This window comes from Drosophila santomea, chromosome X (genome assembly GCF_016746245.2).
Source record: "Drosophila santomea strain STO CAGO 1482 chromosome X, Prin_Dsan_1.1, whole genome shotgun sequence".
NCBI classification, from domain to species: domain Eukaryota; kingdom Metazoa; phylum Arthropoda; class Insecta; order Diptera; family Drosophilidae; genus Drosophila; species Drosophila santomea.
The window spans coordinates 15,387,256-15,410,589 of record NC_053021.2 but is presented as its reverse complement, the minus strand read 5'-3'; the positions used below and the strand labels follow the sequence as shown (position 1 = coordinate 15,410,589).

General features: G+C 45.3%; 7 protein-coding genes across 7 annotated transcripts; 3 read left to right on the top strand and 4 right to left on the bottom strand.

The window, feature by feature from the left end:
- Positions 1-566: 566 nt before the first annotated feature.
- On the top strand, positions 567-3,469 carry LOC120456402 (thioredoxin domain-containing protein 5 homolog). Its single transcript, XM_039643230.2, has 3 exons — positions 567-825; positions 1,944-2,346; positions 2,413-3,469. The coding sequence occupies exons 1-3, from the start codon at positions 647-649 to the stop codon at positions 3,067-3,069; spliced, it is 1,239 nt and encodes a 412-aa protein (XP_039499164.1). The 5' UTR covers positions 567-646; the 3' UTR covers positions 3,070-3,469.
- Positions 3,470-3,920: 451 nt separating this feature from the next.
- On the top strand, positions 3,921-6,702 carry LOC120456340 (BTB/POZ domain-containing protein 17). Its single transcript, XM_039643114.2, has 4 exons — positions 3,921-4,476; positions 4,682-5,666; positions 5,735-5,892; positions 5,974-6,702. The coding sequence occupies exons 1-4, from the start codon at positions 4,114-4,116 to the stop codon at positions 6,226-6,228; spliced, it is 1,761 nt and encodes a 586-aa protein (XP_039499048.1). The 5' UTR covers positions 3,921-4,113; the 3' UTR covers positions 6,229-6,702.
- Positions 6,703-7,879: 1,177 nt separating this feature from the next.
- Positions 7,880-19,648, top strand: LOC120455799 (synaptic vesicle 2-related protein). The gene is made up of 4 exons (XM_039642260.2): positions 7,880-8,054; positions 17,826-18,353; positions 18,411-19,070; positions 19,124-19,648. The coding sequence occupies exons 1-4, from the start codon at positions 8,012-8,014 to the stop codon at positions 19,531-19,533; spliced, it is 1,641 nt and encodes a 546-aa protein (XP_039498194.1). The 5' UTR covers positions 7,880-8,011; the 3' UTR covers positions 19,534-19,648.
- LOC120455800 lies at positions 9,400-12,389 on the bottom strand. Its single transcript, XM_039642261.2, has 2 exons — positions 12,148-12,389; positions 9,400-10,894 (listed from the first exon to the last, which is right to left on the bottom strand). Exons 1-2 carry the CDS (start codon positions 12,371-12,373, stop codon positions 10,044-10,046), a joined length of 1,077 nt encoding a protein of 358 aa, XP_039498195.1. The 5' UTR covers positions 12,374-12,389; the 3' UTR covers positions 9,400-10,043.
- LOC120455802 lies at positions 10,789-16,329 on the bottom strand. The gene is made up of 2 exons (XM_039642262.2): positions 15,862-16,329; positions 10,789-10,894 (listed from the first exon to the last, which is right to left on the bottom strand). Exon 1 carries the CDS (start codon positions 16,176-16,178, stop codon positions 15,933-15,935), a length of 246 nt encoding a protein of 81 aa, XP_039498196.1. The 5' UTR covers positions 16,179-16,329; the 3' UTR covers positions 10,789-10,894; positions 15,862-15,932.
- On the bottom strand, positions 10,802-17,704 carry LOC120455804. Its single transcript, XM_039642264.2, has 2 exons — positions 17,226-17,704; positions 10,802-10,894 (listed from the first exon to the last, which is right to left on the bottom strand). The coding sequence occupies exon 1, from the start codon at positions 17,529-17,531 to the stop codon at positions 17,262-17,264; it is 270 nt and encodes an 89-aa protein (XP_039498198.1). The 5' UTR covers positions 17,532-17,704; the 3' UTR covers positions 10,802-10,894; positions 17,226-17,261.
- Positions 14,324-15,314, bottom strand: LOC120455803. Its single transcript, XM_039642263.2, has one exon. The coding sequence runs from the start codon at positions 15,168-15,170 to the stop codon at positions 14,742-14,744; it is 429 nt and encodes a 142-aa protein (XP_039498197.1). The 5' UTR covers positions 15,171-15,314; the 3' UTR covers positions 14,324-14,741.
- Positions 19,649-23,334: the final 3,686 nt, after the last annotated feature.

Here is a 23,334-nt window from a genome sequence, read left to right as displayed (position 1 = left end):
TTTTCGAATTACAAAACGGAGTGTATTTCAAAAGTGATAATGATTAATTTTCTAAAATCCCCGCTGGAGAGCGGCATTCGTAGTGGTTGGATTTGTATTCTCTCTTTGCCATGTCACGGCTGTATGTATTAATCATTCGGTATACAAGCAACTTTTTCGCACACCCCCCTCCCAAATTAACTACGTCTCTGTGTGTGCGATTCGCTCGTTTTTGTGTTTTGCCATTCTCGCTGTTTACGCACTAATACACACAAGTAGCTGTTCGACGTTGCCAGATCAGCAAGTTATTCGCTCAGCGTTTTACCGGCGCAGGAAAGTTTAAAATGTAAAATGGTTTATGTATATTCTGCTTATATTTCTTTAGAGACAAAAAATAATATAATATAATACCAAAATGTAATACGTAGAGTATTTTTAGGATTTGGGCAGCGTACAATTTAAGGCAATGTTATATTTAAGATTTGGGCACAACAGTCACAATAATGTAAGTTCCCCCTAACATTTGTATTTACTTATATCGATGATCAGGTGGCCCTGCCTATCGATAGCCCCGTTGTGGCATCTCTAGTCTTGTTCATCAAAATTTTATTTTGTATCCGGACGTGGTCCCCCAACATTTCAGATCTCTCCAAGCGTTTCGTGCATCATGTTCGCCAGGTCCATTTTATCTGTGGCCGTGTGCGGCCTTCTCCTGTCGCCCCTCCTGCCCATCACCCGTGCGTCCCAGGAGGAGGAGGACAAACAGTTCGCCGTGGAACTGGACCCGGAAACCTTTGACACGGCGATTGCCGGCGGCAATGTCCTCGTCAAGTTCGTTGCTCCATGGTAAGTTGCAATTCGTTTTGGGTTCCCCTCCCCTCCCCTTTGTATCGACCTGCGCCTACACTTTAACGAAATTAAATGTCGGCGTCCCAAATTGGCCAACTTTTGCCGGCGAATCACAGCGGCCCACATAGGTCGTTTATTTTATGTGATCAGGCCACGCACACATAATTATTAGTGGTGTTTTGGTTTTCACTGGCAACATTAATATTAAAACTGTTAACCAAATCTTGTTTATCAATATTTACTAAAATTAAATGTAGAACACAAATAATGGTCTTTAAAACTAGTTAAAATAACTACTTAATTAGAAATTTTAATAATTACAATATTTTTTATAGTATTAACCAAATAAAGTATAAAAGTTGCAAAACCAGTAATATCCTTTCTTTTCAAATAAGAAAATCCATTACAAATTTGGCGAAATACGTTTTGAATCCAAATCAAATTCTTTACTCTCAGAGATCCCGAAAATGGGAATCTGAAAACCAGAACACACCTTTTGTTAAATTTGTTATATTTGGGCTTGCATGAAATACCTGGCGATCTTCAGTGACATAAATTCGTGATCCCGCCCATTTGGTCAAAAAACGGAAGATCCGTAGAACAGAAGATTCGTCACGTCTTTCGAGCAAATCGCACGTTCGCCGATAAGACGATCAAAAGGGCTTTGTTGTCCCCATGATTGACAAACTAAATACTCCAGATTTCGGCCACTATTATAGTTTCCATAGCGCCCGGCTCTCACGTCTTATCAAAAGCCATCACAATGTCTATGAGCTAATTTGATTAGGTTCAATTATGTTGCTAGGAAGTGCTCTGCGATTAGAGAGGGGAGTTTAAGGAAGCTCGAAATGCGATTCGGCATTAGCGGCAGTTGATAAACTCTTTGTTCGGGACAAAGCGCCAAGTCTTATCGCTGTGCATTGTTTTGTTTTCCTTTGTATGGGGGGCAAAGCAATGTGATTTTGACCGATTTATCGATTCCTATTTCAAAATCAATTTAATCTCAATAGATTAGGGGCTATATATATTGTTTCCTAATTGTGAGTCATACAAAATTTGTATCCATTTCATATGTCATTATTAAATCCAACATTTTATTGTACATATGTAAATAGGTGCCCCCATTGCAAGCGTCTTAAGCCCCTGTGGGAGCAGCTGGCCGAGATAATGAACGTGGATAACCCCAAGGTGGTCATCGCCAGGGTTGACTGCACCAAGCACCAGGAACTCTGCGCCACCCACCAGGTTACCGGCTATCCCACACTACGCCTCTTCAAGCTGGGCGAAGAGGAATCGATCGAGTTTAAGAGCACTTGGGACTTGCCCGCCATTACCGATTTCATCAACAAGGAACTGGGCGCACCCGCCGAGGGGGATCTCGGTGATGTCAAGCGCGAGCAGGTCGAGAACGTCAATCTTGGCAAGGTGGTGGACCTCACCGAAGACACCTTTGCCAAGCACGTGTCCAGCGGCAATCACTTTGTCAAATTCTTTGCACCCTGGTGCAGTCATTGTCAGGTAAGCCAAAACAAATACAATGTCTTCTCGCTGAATATGTTTAACTGTGACATCCTTTCTGTACAGCGTTTGGCACCTACGTGGGAGGATCTGGCCAAGGAGCTGGTGAAAGAGCCTGCCGTAACCATCTCGAAGATCGACTGCACCCAGTTCCGTTCCATATGCCAGGACTTTGAGGTCAAGGGCTATCCTACTCTTCTCTGGATCGAGGATGGCAAGAAGATTGAAAAGTACTCGGGTGCTCGTGATCTGTCCACGCTGAAGGTTTATGTAGAGAAAATGGTAGGCGTGCCACTGGAGAAGACCGCTGGCGAGACCGGCGATGAGGAGGAGGCTATCAAGGAGGTTGCCGGCAAGGAGGAGGCAGCCAAGAAGCTAGCCCCACAACAGCTGACTGGCGAGAAAGAGTTCGACCAAACCATTGCCGAGGGTATTGCCTTCATCAAGTTCTATGCTCCGTGGTGTGGACACTGCCAGAAGCTGCAGCCCACATGGGAGCAACTGGCCACGGAGACGCACCAGGCTCAAAGCACCGTGAAAATTGCCAAGGTTGACTGCACGGCGCCGGAGAACAAGCAAGTGTGCATCGACCAGCAGGTGGAGGGCTACCCAACCCTCTTCCTGTACAAAAACGGTCAGCGCCAGAACGAGTACGAGGGCAGTCGCTCACTGCCGGAGCTGCAGGCCTACCTTAAGAAGTTCCTCGGCCACGACGAGCTCTAAATCGTCTGCCGGTTCACAGGGGATCAGCAGTAGTCCAATGATCAAATAATCGCCCGCCAAATTAATTGTAATCGTATGTTTTTCTCCAGCATAAACCTCTGTGAGGAGTCCGCATTTAATCAATATAATCGAACAACTCCCAAAAGACAACGCGCTTTACTGGAATTGACAAGTTCAATCTATGTTCCTTCGCTGTTTTTAGTTTTCGTCCTCCTTAGCTGAGTTTGTTAACCTTTTTATATGTATTTAGTGTTTACGTAAATGGGCCACGGGACTGTATGCGCGAAGAAAAGCCATTTAGCGTAATTTAATTTCAATTTTAAAATCATTTTGTAGCCTATGTTAAAGTCATTCTTAGGAACATTTTTCAACACAAAAATAAATATCAATTGGAAAACAATAGCCTGCTGTTTAAAGTATTTTACATTTGCCTAATGAGACAATGAACTGTACATATGGTTTATTTGAATAATTGTTTGGGAATAACCACCATTTGATGTTCCGGAGAGCTTCAACCAATTGTTTATGGGTTTTTTTTTTTTAAATATAAATATGCCAGTTCTGTGCCAAGGTTTAAGCTGACTTATTTGTGTACTTTAATTATTTGTTTAACACACTTGCAAATCAATGTAGATTTTAATGTTAAATTGAAATAATTTAACAATGGAGCAGACAGTTATTTTTTCAAATTGAAATTCCAGGTGCGCGCACTTGTGTCGATATGCTGAACTTAAACTACGATAACAGCTTATCGATTTTAGATGTAGTCGAGCGAATCGCCATTTGATAACACTGCATTTTCGAAGAATCTTTATATCGGTCAGTCCTGCTGTTTGGGATGCATCCCTGGGACACAGCTGCGATATATATCGTATCGGGTCATATGCATCGTCCGTCGTTGTTTTTGCATCTGAAGAGAGACTTTTTGTCATGTCTTTGGTTCGTGCTAACGGAGCCGTCCTGTAGATTGTCCTTAAGTCACTTGTCAGCGCAGACCGCATTCCCAGCCGGGTTCCCGTCGATACCCAATATCCCCGATTCCCGATGAACGCCAGCGGTAACGGTGGAGCACCACCCGTCTCCGGTGGAGTGGGCGGTTTTGGTGGTGCGCTCGGAGCGGTTGCTGGCGCTGGTGGTGCTGGCGTAGGCGGTGGTGGTGGCGGATGCGGAGCTGGAGGTGCTGGAGGCGCAGGTCCGGACGGAGGGCCCGGTGGCGGGGCAGCTGCTGCGGACCAGGCTGGCGAGGCAGCTGGAGGTGCAGCAGGTGGCGATGCAGCCGTCAATCCGCAAGGAAATGACAATGGAACCAGCGATAGCACAGCGAATGGACCCAACTCTACCGAGGATCAGGACGCCAAGCGTCGCAAGTGTCGCGAAACAGAAGAAGCTCAGGATGGAGCCAGCACGGTGGGTAAACGCCAAAAAACAAGCTCTTATTAACCAGTTATAAACCATATGATTGCTCACATCAATGTGTGTTATCAACATTATTGATTTTGTCCACTATTATTGGGGGATAATAGTACTGCATAGTCAAACTAACTCAGAACCTTTATGTTTATTAGATCCTTGGAGAATATGCTCTAATCCTGTTGAAATCTTACCCATCCAGATGATCGATGCAAATAGTGTGCTCAATAAGATCGCTAACCTGTACGCCGAACAGCTGATGTCGGACATAGTGCTCCTGGTGGACGGCAAGGAGTATCCCGCCCACCGCGTCATCCTCTGCGCCAGCAGCGACGTCTTCCAGGTGATGCTAATGAATCCGGAGTGGAACGAGTGCAGCAAGCATGTAATCGAGCTGCACGAGGAGGCCTGCTGCTCGGCGGTGTTTCCGCAGTTCATCAAGTACCTATACGTTGGCCACATCGAGGTCACACTGCAGACGGTGATGCCAATGCTGGCGCTGAGCGACAAGTATAATGTGCGCGACCTGATCGATCTGTGCGTGGGCTACATGAACAAGCACGTGGCCAAGGCGGCCACCAGCGGTTACCTCGTTTCCTGGCTGCAGTATACGCTCTCCTTCACGCCCACCCACAACGATCTCACCGAAACGCTCAAGCGGTTTCTCAAATGGAACCTCGAGATGGTGGCCGAGTCGCGAGACTTTGTGGAAATGGACCCGGCCATACTGATACTGCTGTTGCAGCAAAACGATCTGGTTGTCACCAGCGAGTACAAATTGTTTGCCATCCTGCAGACGTGGCTGCTGCATCGTCGCGAACAGATGGAGGCCACTGGCAGTGGCGGCTTCATGGAGCTGATCGAGCAGACTGTGTCACACATCCGCTTCGGCATGATGACGCCGCGCCAGCTTTCACACCTGCTAATGGATCCGTTGATCGAGTACCATAAGGAGTTCCTCGTCGAACGCATTGCCATCGGCATGAGCTATCAGTCGGGCCAGGAGGATCGTGTGCGGGAGGTGCGAGCCACCGAATCTGGTGAGCTGCAGTTTACGCCGCGACTCTATTGGAACGACACCTGGAGCGTCGACATCGATGTGCACAACTTTGACGCGATCGAGGACTACAAGAATTATGTGACCTGCTTCTTTTCGCAGCGTCACATTGCCGAGACTGAAGAGGACGGTAAGTAGTGGCCGCCAGCTGGCCTCGATTGATGATCTAGAATATGATTACGATGACTTAATCCACAGATCCCTGCATGACATGGGAAATCGAGTTTTTCCCGCGAGGCGTTAAGTACAACAAGGCCAAAATGGTATGGGGCGAGGACGTACCAGGCTGCTCCTTTAATACAGTGCGTTTACGGGTTACCTGCAAGCATCAAAACATCGGCGAGGAGCGTTTTAAGGTGATTATAGTTCCGCTAGTTCCCCTGTGTATTTGTAGACTTTGGGGACATAATCATTCATGCGTTTATGTTTATTTTCAGATCGCCGTGCTGATCGTTGGCGTACAGAACCAGATTATGCACATTCGCACAGTCGTGGAGCGTACGGAGTACTTCTCGGATACGTCGCGCGTTATCAACCTGGACAACCTGCTGCCGTACGAGGAGCTGGAGCACACATCACCGTACTTGAGTCCCCATCTGACGGGCACCGCACGAAACACGCTTACCCTGCACGTGGTCATCACGCCGATGGGCTCCCACACCTGCCGTGATGCGCCGCCGTTTCAGTTCTAGAAAAAAAAGGAAAAAAAAGAAGCGGTTTTGTGGGCATCTCAACTATAGCACTCCGTACTTCCCGGCGCATCCACAGGCACACGCATCCTCATGCATCCCCACAGCCACCACCACTGTATTTCAACCTACCATTTAAAATTTGTATGTATGTATAAATCCACTATGACTGCGAATCCCCCTGGGCTCAATCTTTGCGATCCTAACTGGCGGTCTACTTCGGCCCCCAATCGATCACATCTCGATTGCAATATATATGTTTTGTTATTAGTTTTTTTTTTGTTTTATATTACATTAATTCCTATAAGTTAAGCGCACCGACAGTGAGTGAGTTCTTAGGCAGAGCCATTTTCACTGCTTGATGTTGGCCATATTGGACCCGAAGCCCATATGGTACTGTATTTACTTTACCATTTCGCAGAAGACTATTGAAAGGAGATTTTCTAATAAACGTTAAACTGTAAAGTAAAAAAAAAAGAGAGAAAAAAATCGCCAAAATCGCTACCGACATGGCTGAGAAAGAGAGGGTCGCGTTTGGCTATTTGCCGTCTCGTTTGCAAACTGTAGCGCCAATGCATGAGGCATCAGTTTTAATGTTTTACAGCCGATAGATATGTGTAGCCGCTTGTGTGTGCCCGCTTAGGCTTTTGGATCCCTTTACGAGTGCTTTTGTGGCCCGGGATCAACCTGTCGCGTCTCGGGGGCCTATCTTTATGTGTGTGCTCTCTGCTGTCCATATAGTCTGCAGTGCGGAACAACAAATATGGCATAAGTGATGGACTCTGTATGGAGTCGGTCGCCAAGACAAAACGAATATATGTACATATATATATACATATAGATATGTGTAAATCGGTTCAGGTAACGATCATCAATCGAATTGATTTAATCTTGGCGTTAATGTAGTTGTTAAATAAAATGTCTCTTCAAAAATCAGCTATGGTCTATTATTGAAGTTTGCGTTTTCATTAGACTGAAACTAAAGACTAGAATTACTGTCATTTAACAATATTATTTAGTGATTTCGGTTTTAATTTAATTATTGCCTAACGTTGACCAGTCATTTTGTAAAATAACGTCTCTGAAAACCTCTAATAAAGGTGTATAAAACTTGAAACTTAATGTTTTTATTACCTCCTGTAGTACAAATATGATGATAGGCTTGCATGAGAATATCAATAAAGTATTTTATTTTACTTTAATCCGACTTATTGTTTTATAATTTCTCCTGGTTTTTCATTGGTTCTAGGGGAGTTCTACTGGATTGCAATGTAAGTTCTTGAAGTTTTTTGCTTTCTATAACCCACCTATAACTATAACTATAACTATAACTATCTTACTATCCACTCGAAACTGTTGCTATGCTCCAGGAATCATTGCTTAAGAGACATCCAATCACCAGGGGGCTGTTTTTGATCTAATGTGATGCCATTTACGATCGGTGGGCTTAGTCTTATCGCCGATCTTTCATCTTGCTTGCTTAAATAACCAAGAACTTTAACATCACGATACATGATACTGACTTGCAAATTGCTTCAAGTTGGTGCGGTTGGTTATTCAAGATTTACAGCTCTTGTTTTCGTCTTTATTTTTGGTGGGTTGCGGATATCTCTGGCCGGGTTTACGATTGTGTTACCGTACAGAGCTTTACAGAACGCAATTGCGATCGGACTTTGAAGCACGTACCTACTTTTAAGTCCACAGCCCCACGGAGCTAATCAGTTGGCCGTGGAACGTGCCGCCAGTCGCAACGAATCCTCGCTCCGTCTCCCACATCCAGGACATCATGGATAATCCCGCATATGTAATAGATTGCGAGCGCGAGTTCGGTGAGTGAACGAAATAAATGTTTATGGTTTAAAGTGATATCTATTAAAATATGGAAATAAAAATGCGAATGATGAAAAGTTGTGAAATATAAGATATTATAGTAAAATCTGATCGATATTAGAAATCGCAGTAGAATGATCACAATACGGTTTTTATACTAGTGAAGATAAAAAAATATATTTCCCAAGATGAATGCATAACCCAAAGCAACAGTAGTCCATAGTTAACTTATTTTTGTTTGCTATGCTTTATTATTGCCAAAATGACTTTGTTTTTCTTGGTATACATATATAAGATATATGCGGTATATAAGATATATATGCGGTATATGCCCATCAGTTACAGATTCAATTCTATATCGTATGCATATCGTTTATACGTATTATTATTATTTATTATTGATGAATTCAATTCTCGTGTCTTTGGATGCAGATGCAGTTTTACTATCTCTCCCTTTCACCTTCTCTCTTTCTCTCTCTCTCCCTCTCTTTCTCTTGCCCACTTTCCTTAACTATTTTTCCCGCTTTTTCGCTTAGTGTAGTTGGTTTTTGATAGGCTTGCATTTAGTGTGTAAGTATGTGAATAGAACGAGCCAATGTCACGTCACACATCGGTTATATGCCCCATATATGTACATACATATGTGCATATATGACCACATATTTGTTCTTGAGTTGAGCACGCCAGGTTTTATCTTAAGAAGCAAAGCGCCTATGGGTAATACGTCAGCTATTTTTAGGCCACTTTATAGTGCGAATCTCTTGTGTGTTCACGTGGCTAATTAGGCTTACATTTTACATTCGTTTGCCAGATAATACAGTTCCGAAACCAATATTTCGTTGAATTTGTTGTACATGCTATTAGAAGTACATAATATAGCCTGCATATACCGATATCTGATCATGACATAGTCCTCTTTGCGTGAGGCGACTTGGATTGTGTGTGATTCATACTGATGCTGAATTATAGTGACATTTATCCGCTTCCCCGTTTGCAAGGGGGGTATACTCCTTGGATGGGTTACTGGTAATTGGTAATTGGTATTTGGTATTTTTGTAATTGCTAATTGGTTACTAGTTACTGGTTAATGGTTAACTGGTAAACTCTGGTTACTCTAGGGTTGGCTAATTATTGTAGTTGGTGTAGCGTTCGCTAGCTGCCTGGAAGCAGTGTCCTAGGTGGGGTGAGTTTGCTGCTGAGCTTGGTGAGGTGAGCCGCCTGTGTGATCCGTGATCCGTGATCGCTGATATCGAGTGACTTTCTACTGAAGTGGGTCCCGTATTATGCGTGTGTGTGTGTCCCTTTCGAGTGAGTGTTTTTTTTTGAATTGAGTTTTGAATTGAGTTTAGTTGAGTGAAGTGGTGTGGAGTGTGGTTGGTACATCGACTATCGTTTAGCTACGGTTTCAACTATCCTTTTGCAGTACATAACGTTTATTAACCTCTTCTATTTGTGGCCAGGCCTGGCTACGTATATATATGGACCAATTTCTAGCTCAGTACTGATACAAGTCATGACTTACATGTATCTATAGCAGAAATAAGTTATGCAACCGATCTACTTGCTTTGGCTTTTGTTTACATTATAGAATAAGCGATTAAAACGTTTGTTCCTAAGCTATTACTATAAATCGTTCATTTGGTTGAATCGCAAACGCATTCTACGCATTAACTGAGTTTATATTTGTACCTGTAAATTTCAATATGAAATGTCTAATATATCTCTATCAATTTCGAAAACATATCTACTCGAACTGATTAATTGAAATATCTTTTCCATGCTTATGCCAGTACTGAGCTTAACTGAGTTATTTCTCCATTGATATAGGTATGACAAGGTAATGCCCATATGTTAGTCATTTTTTCATTTCTGTGAGCTAATCTCCAATTCCGATCTTGACTGTAGTGTATATTCCTCTATATGCATTACAAAAAAAAAAAAAAAACAATGAACCGCGACGTTTAAGTTTCCTGATTGGGTCCAGTCCCTTACTTCTCGAAGATCAGCTCGCCGGTGAGGAACGGATTGAGGTAGGTCTGCGCCTCGTAGCCAGAAACGGAGGCAGTCGTGGTCCTTCGTCGCCCGCCGGATTGCGCCCCGTTCCGCCTCTCGCCATGGACATGTCCGTGGGCGTGATGTGAGGGTCGCTTCTCCTCGCTGGGACTGAGGATCAGGGGAATGGGCATCGAGGTGTATAGCTGCAGTTGTGGTGCCTGGACAATGGTTCCTGCCGCCGGATTCAGTGGTGCGTCCATATAACCGTGTGGCAATGTGGCCGCAGTGGCCAAGGACGCATCTCCTCCGGCTGTGGTGCTCGGCGTGGAGCTGGCAATCGAATTGGCAATGGACAGTTTCTTTTGACCACCGGCTCGAGCTCTATGATGTTTGTAGTGACCCCGATGTGTCTTCCGCTTCAGGTGACCCATTCCGGTTACTTCGATCGGCGGCGAGGTGTCCAGGATTAGGGGCATATGAGCCTGCTCTTGATCTGCATCCAAGTTGCCCAGGCCCGACTGATCACCACCCATCGTGTGACTTATGTTTGCCGGTAGCGGGCTATATGGACCTAAAAGCGGCTTCTTGGGCGGCTCCCTGGGATGTGGATGGGGATGCGGATGTGCCTGAATGATGGTGGCCGTGGCAAAGACCTCCTGGAAGCGATTGTTTGCCTCCAGTTGCTGCAGTTGAAGATGTTGGCGCTGCAGCAGTTGCTGGCGTTGCTGCTGCATGTGGCTGAGGATGCGGTACTGCTCGAGGATGTGCTTGTAGAACTGCTCCGCGGTCACTTCCGATGAGTTCAGGAGGCGAATGGCTATTTTTTCGGGTATCACAATTTTATCTGCAAGAATTGAAAGCGAATTTGTATTTATTACTGCGATTTAAAGCTTAAATTCGTTTCAAAAGCAATCATAATGATTCTATTCTGTCTGTTTTTGCAAGTGATTTTCTTAGTTTTAACCTAATAGCTTGAAATGGCGAAACTCCAAAGTTGGCAAAACATCAAAAGCGAACACTAAGCATATTACCTTACATTCGGTTCTGGCCAAGTGCATTCTCGCTGTCATAAATTGCAATTTTGTTTGCCTTTCTGGCGTATAACTTTCATTGAGCCCCCAGATTCCACACTTAATTGCATCAAATTAGATTTATTGAACTGCAAACTGCAAATGGAAAGTACACCAAGAAAAACTGCACCCTAGCGTGTTTGGGGCGGTGGGTGGTTTCGGGTGGATTTGGGTGGTTTTGGGTGGATTTGGGTGGTTCGGGTGTAGTCGTGTGCATGACACCCCATTGACCTAATTTCGAGTTGATTTACAAAAACTGAACAAAAAGCCAAGAATCAGCGGAAGGATGAAGGCGGAACGAACTCAAGCCGAAGCGAGTGGAACATTGTGGGCGGCTTTTTCACGTCCCTCCTGAGAAAGTGTTGCCAATTGCGATATTTTGCCAAGAAATTTGGGTACATTCTGTTTAAACTTACCTAAAAACTACGTGTGCCATTGTTTATTACAGAATGCTTAGTAATAAATTAAAGAACAATTCAATTAAGACCCTTTTAATGGAATTATTGCTGCGAGTCACCACTTTACTATCTTTTCATATAGTTAAGAACGAAAAAAATTCTTCAATAACTGTCACTTCTGTGAATCAGATATGGCAGTACTTAACCATATTTGTTCGACTGTGTGCACAGCGTGCACTTTCCGTTAAAAGCACTTTATATTGAGGCTAAAAAAAAGGGTCAACACTATCCTGCCAGCCATCCAAGCCCATCGGTAATGGCTAACTACTACTAATGGGTAGCCCAGCCCCAACGTTAACCCTAATACCCCATACCCATCACAATGCCCATTCCCATCACAATCGTAATAGCACTAGCTCTTAACTCTGGTAGCCTAGATTCGGGCTTTGTCCCAGATTGACCGCTGGCCGCAAATTACCCGGCGCGTGATTGGTTTCTGGTTTTTTTTTTTTTGGTCACTGGTCATTGGTCATTGGTGACCGGTTGGCAGTCATCAGTTTATGATGGGAGCAGTTTAACCGATGATGTGGAGTACAGTGATTACACGGTTGACTAACCGCCCGCCTTACCGCAATGCGTGGCCTTGGTGACAAAGGGCCGGATGGTGGGGTCCCAGATGAAGATGTAGTACAGGGATAGCATGATGGCCGCCAGCGAAACGCAAAGTACATAGACGGCGACGGTCAGGATGCGGATGACCTTGCGGTTGCTCTGCTGCGGCTGGTAGCATCGGCTTATTGTCTCCGTGGGCGGCAGTTTCACTTTCTCCTCCATCGAACTGTGTTTCGAGTTCATTTTTGATTCGATCTATTCGTTTGTTTTTTTGATTGTTTCGATATGGCTCTTCTTGATTTTGCTTGCTTTCCTTTAAAAACTTATTTGAATTCTCCTTTTTTTTTATTTGTTTTTGGCAGTGTCCCGTTATAGTCTAGTATTTTGTATTTGTTTGATAAATGCAAAGTTCTTTTCGGTTTTTAGCTAGCCACATTCGATTAGTTTTACATGTAAATGATATATATTTGATTTCAATTATTTTATTATTGTTGTTTATGCGTGGCGAGCTTAAAAGTACAAAAAAAGGGCGCGCAAAAACTTGTCTGCCAACCGACGCGTCGAAAGTGTGAAAGCGAAATGAGAGCAGAGAGAGAGATTCTGACAGGAGTTGGTACCGTTTTTCGCCTTCGTTCGCTTTTGCAGTTCCTGCTTCGTGCGAGAGCGTATCGCTCGCTCGCTCACACTCGCTCTTCCATCCTTCGTAGCAACTTCGGCTGCCTTTGGGGGAGCGGGCATTAGCGCGTTGCATTAGCGATCTTCGCTTTTAATTTCATTCATAAAATCCATCTCTCTCGCTCGCGCTCATTTGCATTTTCGGCTGCCCACGCTCAGTGTTGTTTCTTCTGTTTCTTTTTTTTTCGTTGTGTGTTCTTTTCATTATTTCGATGGATGGCATTCCTTGAAGGCGAAATAAAAACAAAAACAAACCGCATGTCGGCACGTTGCCGCTCTTTGTGTGTCAAGTGCAGTTTTCACTCCCTCGAAAATCAGCGCTCCCCTTTTTGCGTTCGATTTACATGCGGAAATTAAAATGCGCGCTTGAATTAATTTTCCATTATTCCAATGATTTCAATGCCAATCAAATGTTTGGCCAATTGAGGCGATTTTTCGCATCGATAAAATCAAATGTTGTGCAATTTCTGGTGGGCCGTTTTCCGCCCAGTTGGGCGGTGGGTGATATTTGTGGGTGTGGGCGTGGGCGTGGCGGTGCACTGCTGGCTTTGACAGCAACCTTCGCAGGTGTCGCGAAGGACGTTCAAACTTTCGCTGCACCGCCCGCCATAGCCCACCTTTAACCGCCGTGCACACCTTCGTTTTCCGTTGCCTTCGGGGGGTTAACAAACTGCAACTGGGTCACTAGGACAAGTCGAGAGAGAAAATGGCAGAGAGCGAACGAACGAGCAAGAGAGTGCAAAGGGAGAGAGCGAAACGAATGCAGCGCTCGGCGAATTGAAATGCAGACGTGCGAGTGAGAGGACCGAACGGTATTGCAATGTTGGCCATTGATTTTGTTGTATAAGTTCCACTCACACACACACAGTCAAAGTGCTGGGAAAGAGATAGCCAGTCACACACCCACATGCATGTGCAGTTACAGGTGAACTTCCAAAACGCAAACACAGGACTTAAATGCCTAAAAGTATGCTATAGAAATATCAAAATGTGTAGAATGAGGTTATTAAAACCGAACACTTAAAGCTGAAGGTGGTTAAGCGGTCCAGAATTTTCTACTGGCGCGTGTTCGCCAAAACAAAGCTCCACTGTACGTGCACTTAAATGCATATTCATCATGTGGGCCAGGATGTAGGACACGCTCACACTCACACGCAAGTTCACATGCATTTGCCGAGCAGCATTGTTGCAAAGTTTCCTTCAAGGAGTTTAATTCGCCAACGTGGCCAGGTAGAGCACTCATCCTGCCTGTTCTGGCCTCGAAAATGTTTTGGGCCCGGCCTATTGCATTTTCCATTTTCCATTTGCCATTACACATTCCCCACCACTTCCGCTTCCCTGCGGCCATTTTGCCCATCGCAAGTTTAAGGATGGTTTATCCATCTGCTTACTTATGTGCAGACAAAGCTGATTAAGCAGCTCGGGCAGCCGGAACGATGGGATAACTTGGGCTGTGGGTCTTGGCAAGCGGGCAAGGGTAAACTTATTCCCCCAACATGCATGATACAGAGTTGGATACACATAATTAAACTTAAACTTTTGCTGGGCGCAAAGTTTCTGGGCCAAAAAACGATGGGCGAGAAGGGAAGGGAAGGGAAGGGCCTATCCACTTAATAAGAACTAATGGCATGGCTCGAGTAAATGTGTGTGCAGGAAAGATATTGGTTTTGAATTAATTAGACTAACAAAGTTTGCCATTCAAATCAAATTTAAAAGTTAAAAGCCTGGGACAACATTGCGTATGAGTAACAAAAGCGGGAACCTCAAATATAACTCATACGCCACATATGCCAGAATGTGACTGCAATGCAAATTATGAATGCAAATTAATCCTTATTGGATCCTTACCAAAAATGAAAGAACGTTTCTCTGAGTTTGGTGCTATTGATGGCGGTGATGGATGAATAGCCTGGAAGGGATGGATAGCCAGGCTGTTCTAGCCGAAAGCAGGTCCCTTCTTCTGGCCCTTGTAAACGGGTGGCATGCGTGAGTCCCAGAAGAAGATGTGGTAGATGGACAGGAAGAAGCCCAGACAGCAGAGACCGCACAGATAGATCACGATCACAAAGTACCGAGCAAATCGCTCGGTGCACGTGGGCTCAGCGAACACAATCTCCTCCAGCTGCGGTGACTTGGGCACATACGATGTGGCACAGGCACTTCTACGCGGCGCACTGCTGCTGGCCAAGCGAACGCTGCTGCTACTACCACTTCCGGTTCCGGTTGAACCCCTGACCGCTTCTTCAAGCACTTCCGCTTCCTCGCTCTTCACATTCGATTCGATAAGATTGACGATCTTGGCCAGATTCGCCATGCTGGCCGCATTGCCCAGGCCCACTCTGCTGGATTCGGACGTAGTGGACATTACTGCGGATATACACGTCGTTCTGGTCGTGCCCGTTCAGCTCGCGATGTGCCAGCTACTGATTTAGCAAATGCCACCACGATTAAATCAAAATCACTCGAATGACGCCATATCCCCCCCTTCCCCCCCCCAAGGTAGTAGAGCAAATGGGAATTGGTGGTTTCAACTCTGCGATTCGGTGGCACGTAGCAAAGCGGATTAGTTTTGTGCCTGGCTGTCAACTTTTGATATCGGCCACGGGGCCAAATTAAGCCACTAAACCCAGCCCACAAACAGTGTTGACTGCTTTTTGCCAAATAAAATCTCTTCAGCGGTGTCGAAAGCAACCGCAATAGGATTAAAGTGCTTTTACCAAATGTAAATGCAAAATATATAGGCATTAGGTGCCTTGCAAAAGAATAACTTCTACAGGAATGAAAGGTTAAATAAGAAACATGTTACTGTAATGATCAGTGTTGAAGTGTTTATGATTATCATAGTATAATTGAGTCAAATTATATAGCATACTTTTTCGCGCCGCTCCTCAAGATTAAACATCAGTGTAAATTTGTGTGTAGTACAGCCAAAAGTCAATCTAATTAGATAGCAGCGATTTAATTGACAAATAGCCAAATTAGCTGACAGCACTGTCACCATACGAATGGCCCTAAATTCTGTCCGTTGTCGTGGTCAGTTTGACGTGGCCACTCACCCAATTCCGGTCACTGATGTCGCTGGGAGATGGCTAACTAACTGCCTGACTGGGGCTAACTGACTGCTATCCTAGCCAATTGGATGCGTGTGCTTGAACACGGGCAGCGGCGGCATGCGGGAGTCCCAGATGAACAGGTAGTAGACCGCCAAAGTCAGGCCCATGCCACTCACGCCGCCCATGTAGAGCATCAAGGTGAGCAGCCGGAAGGTTTTCGACTCAAAGAAGTCATTCGATTTGGGCATCGATATCTCCTCATCCTTGGCCTCCTTGACCACATCGGCCAGGTTGGCCATCAGTGCTGATTGTCCGCTCATTTCGCTGTCGCCCACTTCTTTTTCTCTAGATGTACAAACAACAAACAACAAACAACAAAAGGTGGCCAATTGCAAGCGTAACCGCCTCTTCGAACGAACTGAACACAATTGAGCAATGGCTCCGACTGTCCGTGGATCTGGTCTTTGGTTCTGTTTCTTCTGTTTGCCGTTCGTGCTTCCTCGATTCTCGCATTCCGCTCGACGGTTTTTTGCGGTTTCTTTGGGTTTTGGGTTTTGGGCGTGGGCACCTGGCACCTGGCACCTAACTTGGGCCAGGGTGATGGAGCGGGGTGATGGATTCATCGTCTTGGCGGCCACGCTAATAAGATTCGCCAGTTGTATTTTGAGTATCCCAACCGAGCGCCAACCCATTCCAACCGGATCCGCATCACGTGCTGCGTTCTTGACGACCACTTGACCCGGTTAGTCGTCACTCCTCCAATCCTGATTCCCTATCCACATCCACTTTGCTTTATTCTTTATTCTTTAGCCACCTATTCTTGTCGTTCTGTCCATATGCAGATTCTATATTCATGTTTGGCCCGGGAAATGAAAGTGACGTTGGTGGATGGATGGGCAGTGTGCTCAAAAAGGCATAACCGAATTAAAAAGCTTCTGGAACTTGTTAGTTCACTCACATGGATGGTATCGATTTGTGTGCCTCTAATGCTTCAAAATATCTGAAATCCATTCAAGTCCTTTGATTTTTGAATAGTATATAGCCATTTTATACAGCTCTTATATTGTTACTATTCTTAATTGATTTTCGCTTTCATCTTGTTACTATTCTTAATTGATTTTCGCTTTCATCTGATTTCAAAATTGGATTTTCTTACACACTTAAAAAATATGTTAAACTACTTTTTCTGTTTTGAATAGATTTCCCTCTTTTGTAACTAGTAAATCTTAGCATATTTGTATTCAAGGGCATCTCCCAGTCGAGACTTTCACTGGGGCCCACTTTGGCCACCTTTGCTAGCATTCCCAAATCCAATTAGCAGCAGTCCAACCCACTTCGCCTGCAATTGTGAAGGTACTGGTACTTACCGCCCGGCTGGGTCAAGTGGTCAAATGGTCAAATGGTCACTGGTACTCGTGCACCTTCTGCACTGGATGGCCGCCAATGGAGACGGGGAACTTGAGGTGGATGTCCGGCATGCTGGAGTCGAAGAATATGAGATAGTAGAGTGCCAGCACCATGCCCAGGCCACTGATCCCGCCCAGATACAAAAAGATCGAGATTATGCGAAAGGTCTTCGATTCGAAGAAGGCTGGCGGTGGCTGCTCCTTGGGCAGACGCACGTCGTCGTTCTCCTCCAGCTTCTCAGCCAAATCCAAAGTGGATGAGGCCATGATTGAACGCCAACTAAACTTTGATTCCTGGCAAAGCGAAATGCTGGGGAAAAACTTGAATTATTCCATAAACTCTAGGGTTTCGCTTTGAGTGACAATGATTGACTGATCCTTTTGGATGCGTACACTTAAAGAAATTAAATGCATCTAATAATAAACAATAAATAATATAATATAAACAATAATAAGAATATATGAAACTAAAAATGTATATATACAAAAAGGCTATTTCTAAATTAAAGAGTTATGCTTATAATAATCAGCTTGTATCATCAACATTTTCGAACCGTGTAGCAACCATCCCCGGGGGTCGCGAAGAGAACCTGTCGGAGAAGCCCCGGCCCCACACTTTCGAGGAGGCCATCACGCTGACGGGAGTGGGCCGCTTCCACTACAAGTTGCTGCTCATCTGCGGCCTCTGCTTCATGGGCGTCATGGTGGAGATCATGGGCGTTAGCCTGATCATGAACCAGATGAAGTGCGACCTCCAGCCGACGCTGGAGCAGCAGGGCATCCTCGCGTCCGCCGGTTTCCTCGGCGTCGTCTTGAGTTCCCATGCCATGGGCTTTCTGGCGGACACTTGGGGTCGGGCGACCACCTTGCGCTACGCCCTGTGCCTCAGTTCGGTGTGCTCCATTGTGTCCGCCTTCTCGGTGAACATCTGGATGCTGATCGTCTTCCGCTTCCTAACGGGCTTCTTCATCTCCGGCGGACAGGCGTGCGTGTTCAGTTTGTGCGGCGAGTTCCATGGCTCCGGATCGAGGATCAGGCATGTGACCCTGCTGTCCGGATTCCTTTGCACGGCCATGATGTTTGCGCCAGGTGAGTTCAAGAATGTGGAATGTGTCTATTATGGATTTGCATCTTATGTTCTCGCAGCTATGGCAATTGGTATTTTACCACTGCGGATCGAGACGATTGTGTTTGGAATGCGCTTCTCGTCCTGGCGCGTTTTGCTCCTGGCCAACGTGTCCGTTTCGCTGCTGGCTCTGGTGGGGATCACCGCTCTGCCCGAAACACCCAAATACTTGCTGGTCCAGGGACGTGGCGATGAGTCGCTGCAAATTCTGCGCAACATTTTTGCCCAGAACTCTGGCCGAGATCCCGCGGAGTATCCGGTTAAGGAGGTGGCCCTGGAGAGCGGTGGCGCCAGCTTGTCCGATGTTCATGGTTTCGTGGACGCAGTGCGTCTCGTTTGGCACCAGACAGTGCCGCTATTCCATCGCACCCGACTGTGGCACACCCTGAACATTTGCTGCACCCAGTTCCTCATCTATTTCCTGGCCCAGGGCATCTTCATGTGGTTCCCCACCATCCTGGATGAGTTGGGCACACGGAATGGCAATGATACGCTGCTCTGCAATGTCCTGCAGGATTTGAATATTGCTACTGCGTCGCAGGAGGAGAACTTGTCCAGCTGCTCCGTGGCCGTGGACACCTCCACTTACCAGGTGATGATCATCATCGGCGGCTGCTTCGTGTTGATCTACTTGATCTTTGCCTACATCATTGACTACATGGGCAAAAAGAATCTGCTAAGTGAGTAAACAATAAGTAAAGTAAGTCGATGATCCTAACATTATCCTTTCCAGTGGCCTGGATGGTCCTGACCATGATCTCTTTGGTGGCACTGCACTACGTGGAGCAGTTCGCCCTGGTGGTGATCGCCCTGACTATTGTGATGGCCATTGGCAATTGCGGCGGCCTGGTCAGCACCATAGCCATGGAATTCTATCCCACGCACATCAATGCCATGGGCATGTGCTTCATCATGATGGTGGGTCGCTTGGGCGCCGTGGTGGGCAGCAATATCCTTGGCCGCATGCTCTTCGCCAGCTGCAATCCGATCTTCTGGGCCATGTTGGCCCTGGTGGTGCTCCTCTGCGCCTTGGGCTTCTTCCTGCCGGAGAAGACACGTGGGCAGCGGAAGAAGCCCTCGGACACAGCAAAGGCTATTGTGGCTGCCACCACTAGCCCCATTTTCGCCATTAACTCCAAGTAGGATTAGGTAACGCTAAGTAGAGAAAATCCACTCAACAACCCATCGATTCAACAACTTCATTCAAATGCCTTTTTTTCGATTTCCTAAATACTGTATATATTAAAAGTACTTTTTAATGTTTTTTTTTTCAATATAATTAAATATGTACTTAAAAAAATTATTATTAAATATGTACTTAAACAAATAATATTATATATGTACCTAAATATATTAAATATGTACTTAAACAAATATTATTAAGTATGTACTTAAACAAATATTATTAAATATGTTCTTAAACAAATATTATTAAATATGTACTTAAACAAATATTATTAAGTATGTACTTAAACAAATATTATTAAATATGTACTTAAACAAATATTATATTATTAAATATGTACTTAAACAAATATTATTAAATATGTACTTAAACATTATTATAGTCTACGGTAGGGTAAACGTAAGTTTAATAAAATAACCGACTTCTGAAAGTCAAAGTCAAATGTTAAGTTAATATCTTTATAATGCTTGGGAGTGGCGATGGCAAAGGAGAACTCCACCAAGTTGCACGTAAATGGCTAAGGAATCAGGAGCGGGAACAAGAGCAGCCGGCTTGGAAATGGGAAATGGATTAGGTAAATGTTTGTGCCCATTCCGCCGCCAGTGGCGATGGATGTTGTCACCGAGGCAACAGGCACAAGTAGAAGTAGCTGCATTAACATTCCAGGCATTCGTCGCTGGGCGCAGGGGACGCTGGTCAAGGGGGGATTGGGGAAGACTAAACGCATTCCGAGTGCCGTCGCATCACCAACTTCAACTTCAACTTCAACTGCTACTCAAGGTGGCGGGTATACGTGTGGGGCATATTTGCCACTCTCCTATTGAGTTATACAATTATTATGCCACAGCAATAAAAAGTAGTAATAAATTCTTTATTTACATAACTAGAAAGCATTGGTATTGTCCATTGTCCGTACACGTGTCCGCTCAAGAGAGAACTCAATGATTTGGACTTAATTCACTTGTTTTTGAATCTTAATGTTAAAGTTGCTCTGCATATTTGTAGTTCTTCTTTTACAGGGTAGAGCATAATCGAGTTACTCAAACGAGTTCTGGCCAACTTGTCGGCCAGTGTTGTTGCGGGCCTTTTTTTTTATTTTGTTTGTATTTATTCAGCAAAACGGTATTTGCTCCGCCGGCTGGTCACAGTCTGCGCCTGCGTCTGCGTCTGTGGCGGCACCTCCAACCCGCCGATCAGGTAGGAAATGGGCAACCAAGCAAGTGAACAGGTAACCCAGGTAAGCAGCCAAATAGCCAAAGAGCCAAAGAGCCAAGCTAGCTGGCCAAGCAACAAACCGTTGCCAATCATAACACACACGTTGCCACACAGAGAAGCCAACCGACGCCGCGACTATGAGACAGTGTCATTGCGGATTCCTAACGCCGATTCCAACTGCAAGTCCAATTCCGATCACCTCCGCCACAATCCCTGAGCTCAAGAAACGATCGCCCGATCGCCGGATTGCCGGATCGCCGGCCATTGATTGCCTAACTGCGCATTTCTCGACTTATATGGCATTGGCCAGATAACCACCTAACAACTGCCAGTCCCCAGTCCCCAGTCTCCAGTATCTTCAGTCTCCAATGTCCAGTCTTCAGTTCTTCACTTCACCCAGTCTACGTTTCGGTACTCCATCGGTGTCCATCGTCTGAGTGTCAGTTTCGTCTTCGTTCTGGTCCCAATGCCAGTTCCATTAGCCAATGCCATTGCAATTGCCATTGCCATTGCCATTGCCATTGCCATTGCCATTGCCATTGCCATCTTAACATCGCCGAAGAGCCATCTGTGGGGGCTAGCTGAGAATCCAGTCCGCAGTCCACAGTCCAGCCTACCCACAACATCTTGGCCATCGCCCAATTCTGGAGGTGGCTCGAGGTCACCATCGCAGAAATCCCGATTTTCATTCTGACAAATTCAACAATGTAATCGGCATCAGCTATCGTTATCCACAGATGTATCTGGGTCACCTTTGTGCAGTTACAGATACAGATAGAGAAACATAAATGAGTGCGAATAGTAAAAATTTCTCAATTCTTCGGAATTACTTAGCAAAAAATAGTTGAGTTGGATTTAAAATCATAATGCAAATATCTTTAGAAGATTCGGGGTCACCATTGAACAGCGTCAGGTGACAAATGAGCAGAAGTTGCAGAATATTCGTTGAGGGGCGACCAGCCATTGTGATGTGGCCCATCGACCGGCCCACTTACCCATAATGCTGACAAGTTAGCATCGACATTAACTCAGTGGCGGTATCGCCTCCTCCTCCTCCCCCCTTGCTCCTCCTCTTCCGCCGGTCACAAATGCGATGCTAATTGCAACAACACCTGCGATGATGGTTCGTAATGGCGATGACAATGGAAGAGTCTGTCCGCGGCGACAGCTTCATTTGCTTGTGGGTCACGATGCTTGGTTTCTTTGGGGCTGGTGTCGAATGACTTGGGACATCATTGGAGGCACAGGTGCTGGGCACAAGTCCATACCGACCAGGTGGGCTCACGGAGGGTATTAACATCGCGCACGCCCCAAATGGAGCAGCATCTGCCGGCGTGTGACAAAAATAGTTAAATAGCCGACTTAGCCAAATTGGCACTTGGCGATCAAGTGTACAGTAAGAGAGATGCACTCAAAGAAATTTTACAGATTAAATCAATAAAATACATTGGATTTAATGGGTCCTACTTTGTGTATGAAAAGCTCCTTTTACCAGAATTAGTTTATAAGTTACTATTATGAGTTACAATTTATTTGTATACTATTTATTGTATATTCTTGAAAGCCAATACTTTTCTCTGAGTGCAGCTGAAGACGGCAGCAATAGGAACAGCAGTCGGAGCAGAGATGGATTTAGAGACAGCTTTAGAAGTGCGTTGAGGAATTACAATGATGACAGAAAGGAGAGGAGCAGGAATAGCAGAGTCTGATGGCAAAGGGGGAGGGGAAGGGGTGGTGGTGGAACAGCGGGCGGACAAAGTGTGCCGATGGATGTCTTAGAAACGGGCGATGGCGATAGCCAACACGCCAAGTGGGAAGAAAGAACGAGCAACTGAGACGGCGACAGACGCCAAATTCAAAAGTGGACTGCGCATGCGTGGAATGGGAATGAGAACGAGAACGAGAACGCGATTGCGAACGGAGAATCAGAGAACTGGAGAATCGGAGAATTGGAGATTCGCACTTGAGGAGTTGAGGAGGGACAGAAACAACTTTGTTGCCCTGACTCCCATGTTGAGCTAATGAAGCGGGCCAGGAGGTGGTTTGGTACAACGACCAGGTGGACGCCCGCCAAGTCAAACGTTATTTAATCACAATTGCAATGGCCTCACTGGAAGCAACAACAACAACAACAACAGCTCCAGTCTGGCCTGGTAGAAGTAGCTACGACAGGTGCTGCTGCCGCCGCATTGGTACTGAATCCAAAGGAATGCATCACGGCAGAACAACAAAAACACAAGTCCAGAAGATCGCGGCTACCTTTGCGAACTGGAATGTACTTATCATTAGTACTTATCAAATTAATTTGTAACTCTCTACAACTGATGAGCTGATTACTTACAACAGTTTTGAAAATGTTAATGATTTAAATAAAATTGGGAAATAAATAGGGTCAGTGAACAAATTATTTCAATCAAAAGTCCCAAAAGTTCAAATATAAAATGGTAACAAGATCTAAAAGCTAGTTCGTTTTAAGGAACATCAAATAAAGGACGCATTCTTCTGGGACCAGGGATTCTTCCACTTTCTTCCGCTAAACACAT

What these genes read in the sequence shown, in the direction of transcription:
- LOC120456402 (XM_039643230.2), top strand. Translation starts at nt 647, where the DNA reads ATGTTCGCCAGGTCCATTTTATCTGTGGCCGTGTGCGGCCTTCTCCTG. An exon ending in GTCAAGTTCGTTGCTCCATG is followed by an intron (nt 826 to 1,943) that starts GTAAGTTGCAAT and finishes ATATGTAAATAG; the next exon opens with GTGCCCCCATTGCAAGCGTC. An exon ending in CCTGGTGCAGTCATTGTCAG is followed by an intron (nt 2,347 to 2,412) that starts GTAAGCCAAAAC and finishes CTTTCTGTACAG; the next exon opens with CGTTTGGCACCTACGTGGGA.
- LOC120456340 (XM_039643114.2), top strand. Translation starts at nt 4,114, where the DNA reads ATGAACGCCAGCGGTAACGGTGGAGCACCACCCGTCTCCGGTGGAGTG. An exon ending in TGCCGAGACTGAAGAGGACG is followed by an intron (nt 5,667 to 5,734) that starts GTAAGTAGTGGC and finishes CTTAATCCACAG; the next exon opens with ATCCCTGCATGACATGGGAA. An exon ending in TCGGCGAGGAGCGTTTTAAG is followed by an intron (nt 5,893 to 5,973) that starts GTGATTATAGTT and finishes GTTTATTTTCAG; the next exon opens with ATCGCCGTGCTGATCGTTGG.
- LOC120455799 (XM_039642260.2), top strand. Translation starts at nt 8,012, where the DNA reads ATGGATAATCCCGCATATGTAATAGATTGCGAGCGCGAGTTCG. An exon ending in GGCCATGATGTTTGCGCCAG is followed by an intron (nt 18,354 to 18,410) that starts GTGAGTTCAAGA and finishes ATGTTCTCGCAG; the next exon opens with CTATGGCAATTGGTATTTTA. An exon ending in GGGCAAAAAGAATCTGCTAA is followed by an intron (nt 19,071 to 19,123) that starts GTGAGTAAACAA and finishes TATCCTTTCCAG; the next exon opens with TGGCCTGGATGGTCCTGACC.
- LOC120455800 (XM_039642261.2), bottom strand. Translation starts at nt 12,373, where the DNA reads ATGAACTCGAAACACAGTTCGATGGAGGAGAAAGTGAAACTGCCGCCC. An exon ending in CACCAAGGCCACGCATTGCG is followed by an intron (nt 10,895 to 12,147) that starts GTAAGGCGGGCG and finishes CAATTCTTGCAG; the next exon opens with ATAAAATTGTGATACCCGAA.
- LOC120455803 (XM_039642263.2), bottom strand. Translation starts at nt 15,170, where the DNA reads ATGTCCACTACGTCCGAATCCAGCAGAGTGGGCCTGGGCAATGCGGCC.
- LOC120455802 (XM_039642262.2), bottom strand. Translation starts at nt 16,178, where the DNA reads ATGAGCGGACAATCAGCACTGATGGCCAACCTGGCCGATGTGGTCAAG.
- LOC120455804 (XM_039642264.2), bottom strand. Translation starts at nt 17,531, where the DNA reads ATGGCCTCATCCACTTTGGATTTGGCTGAGAAGCTGGAGGAGAACGAC.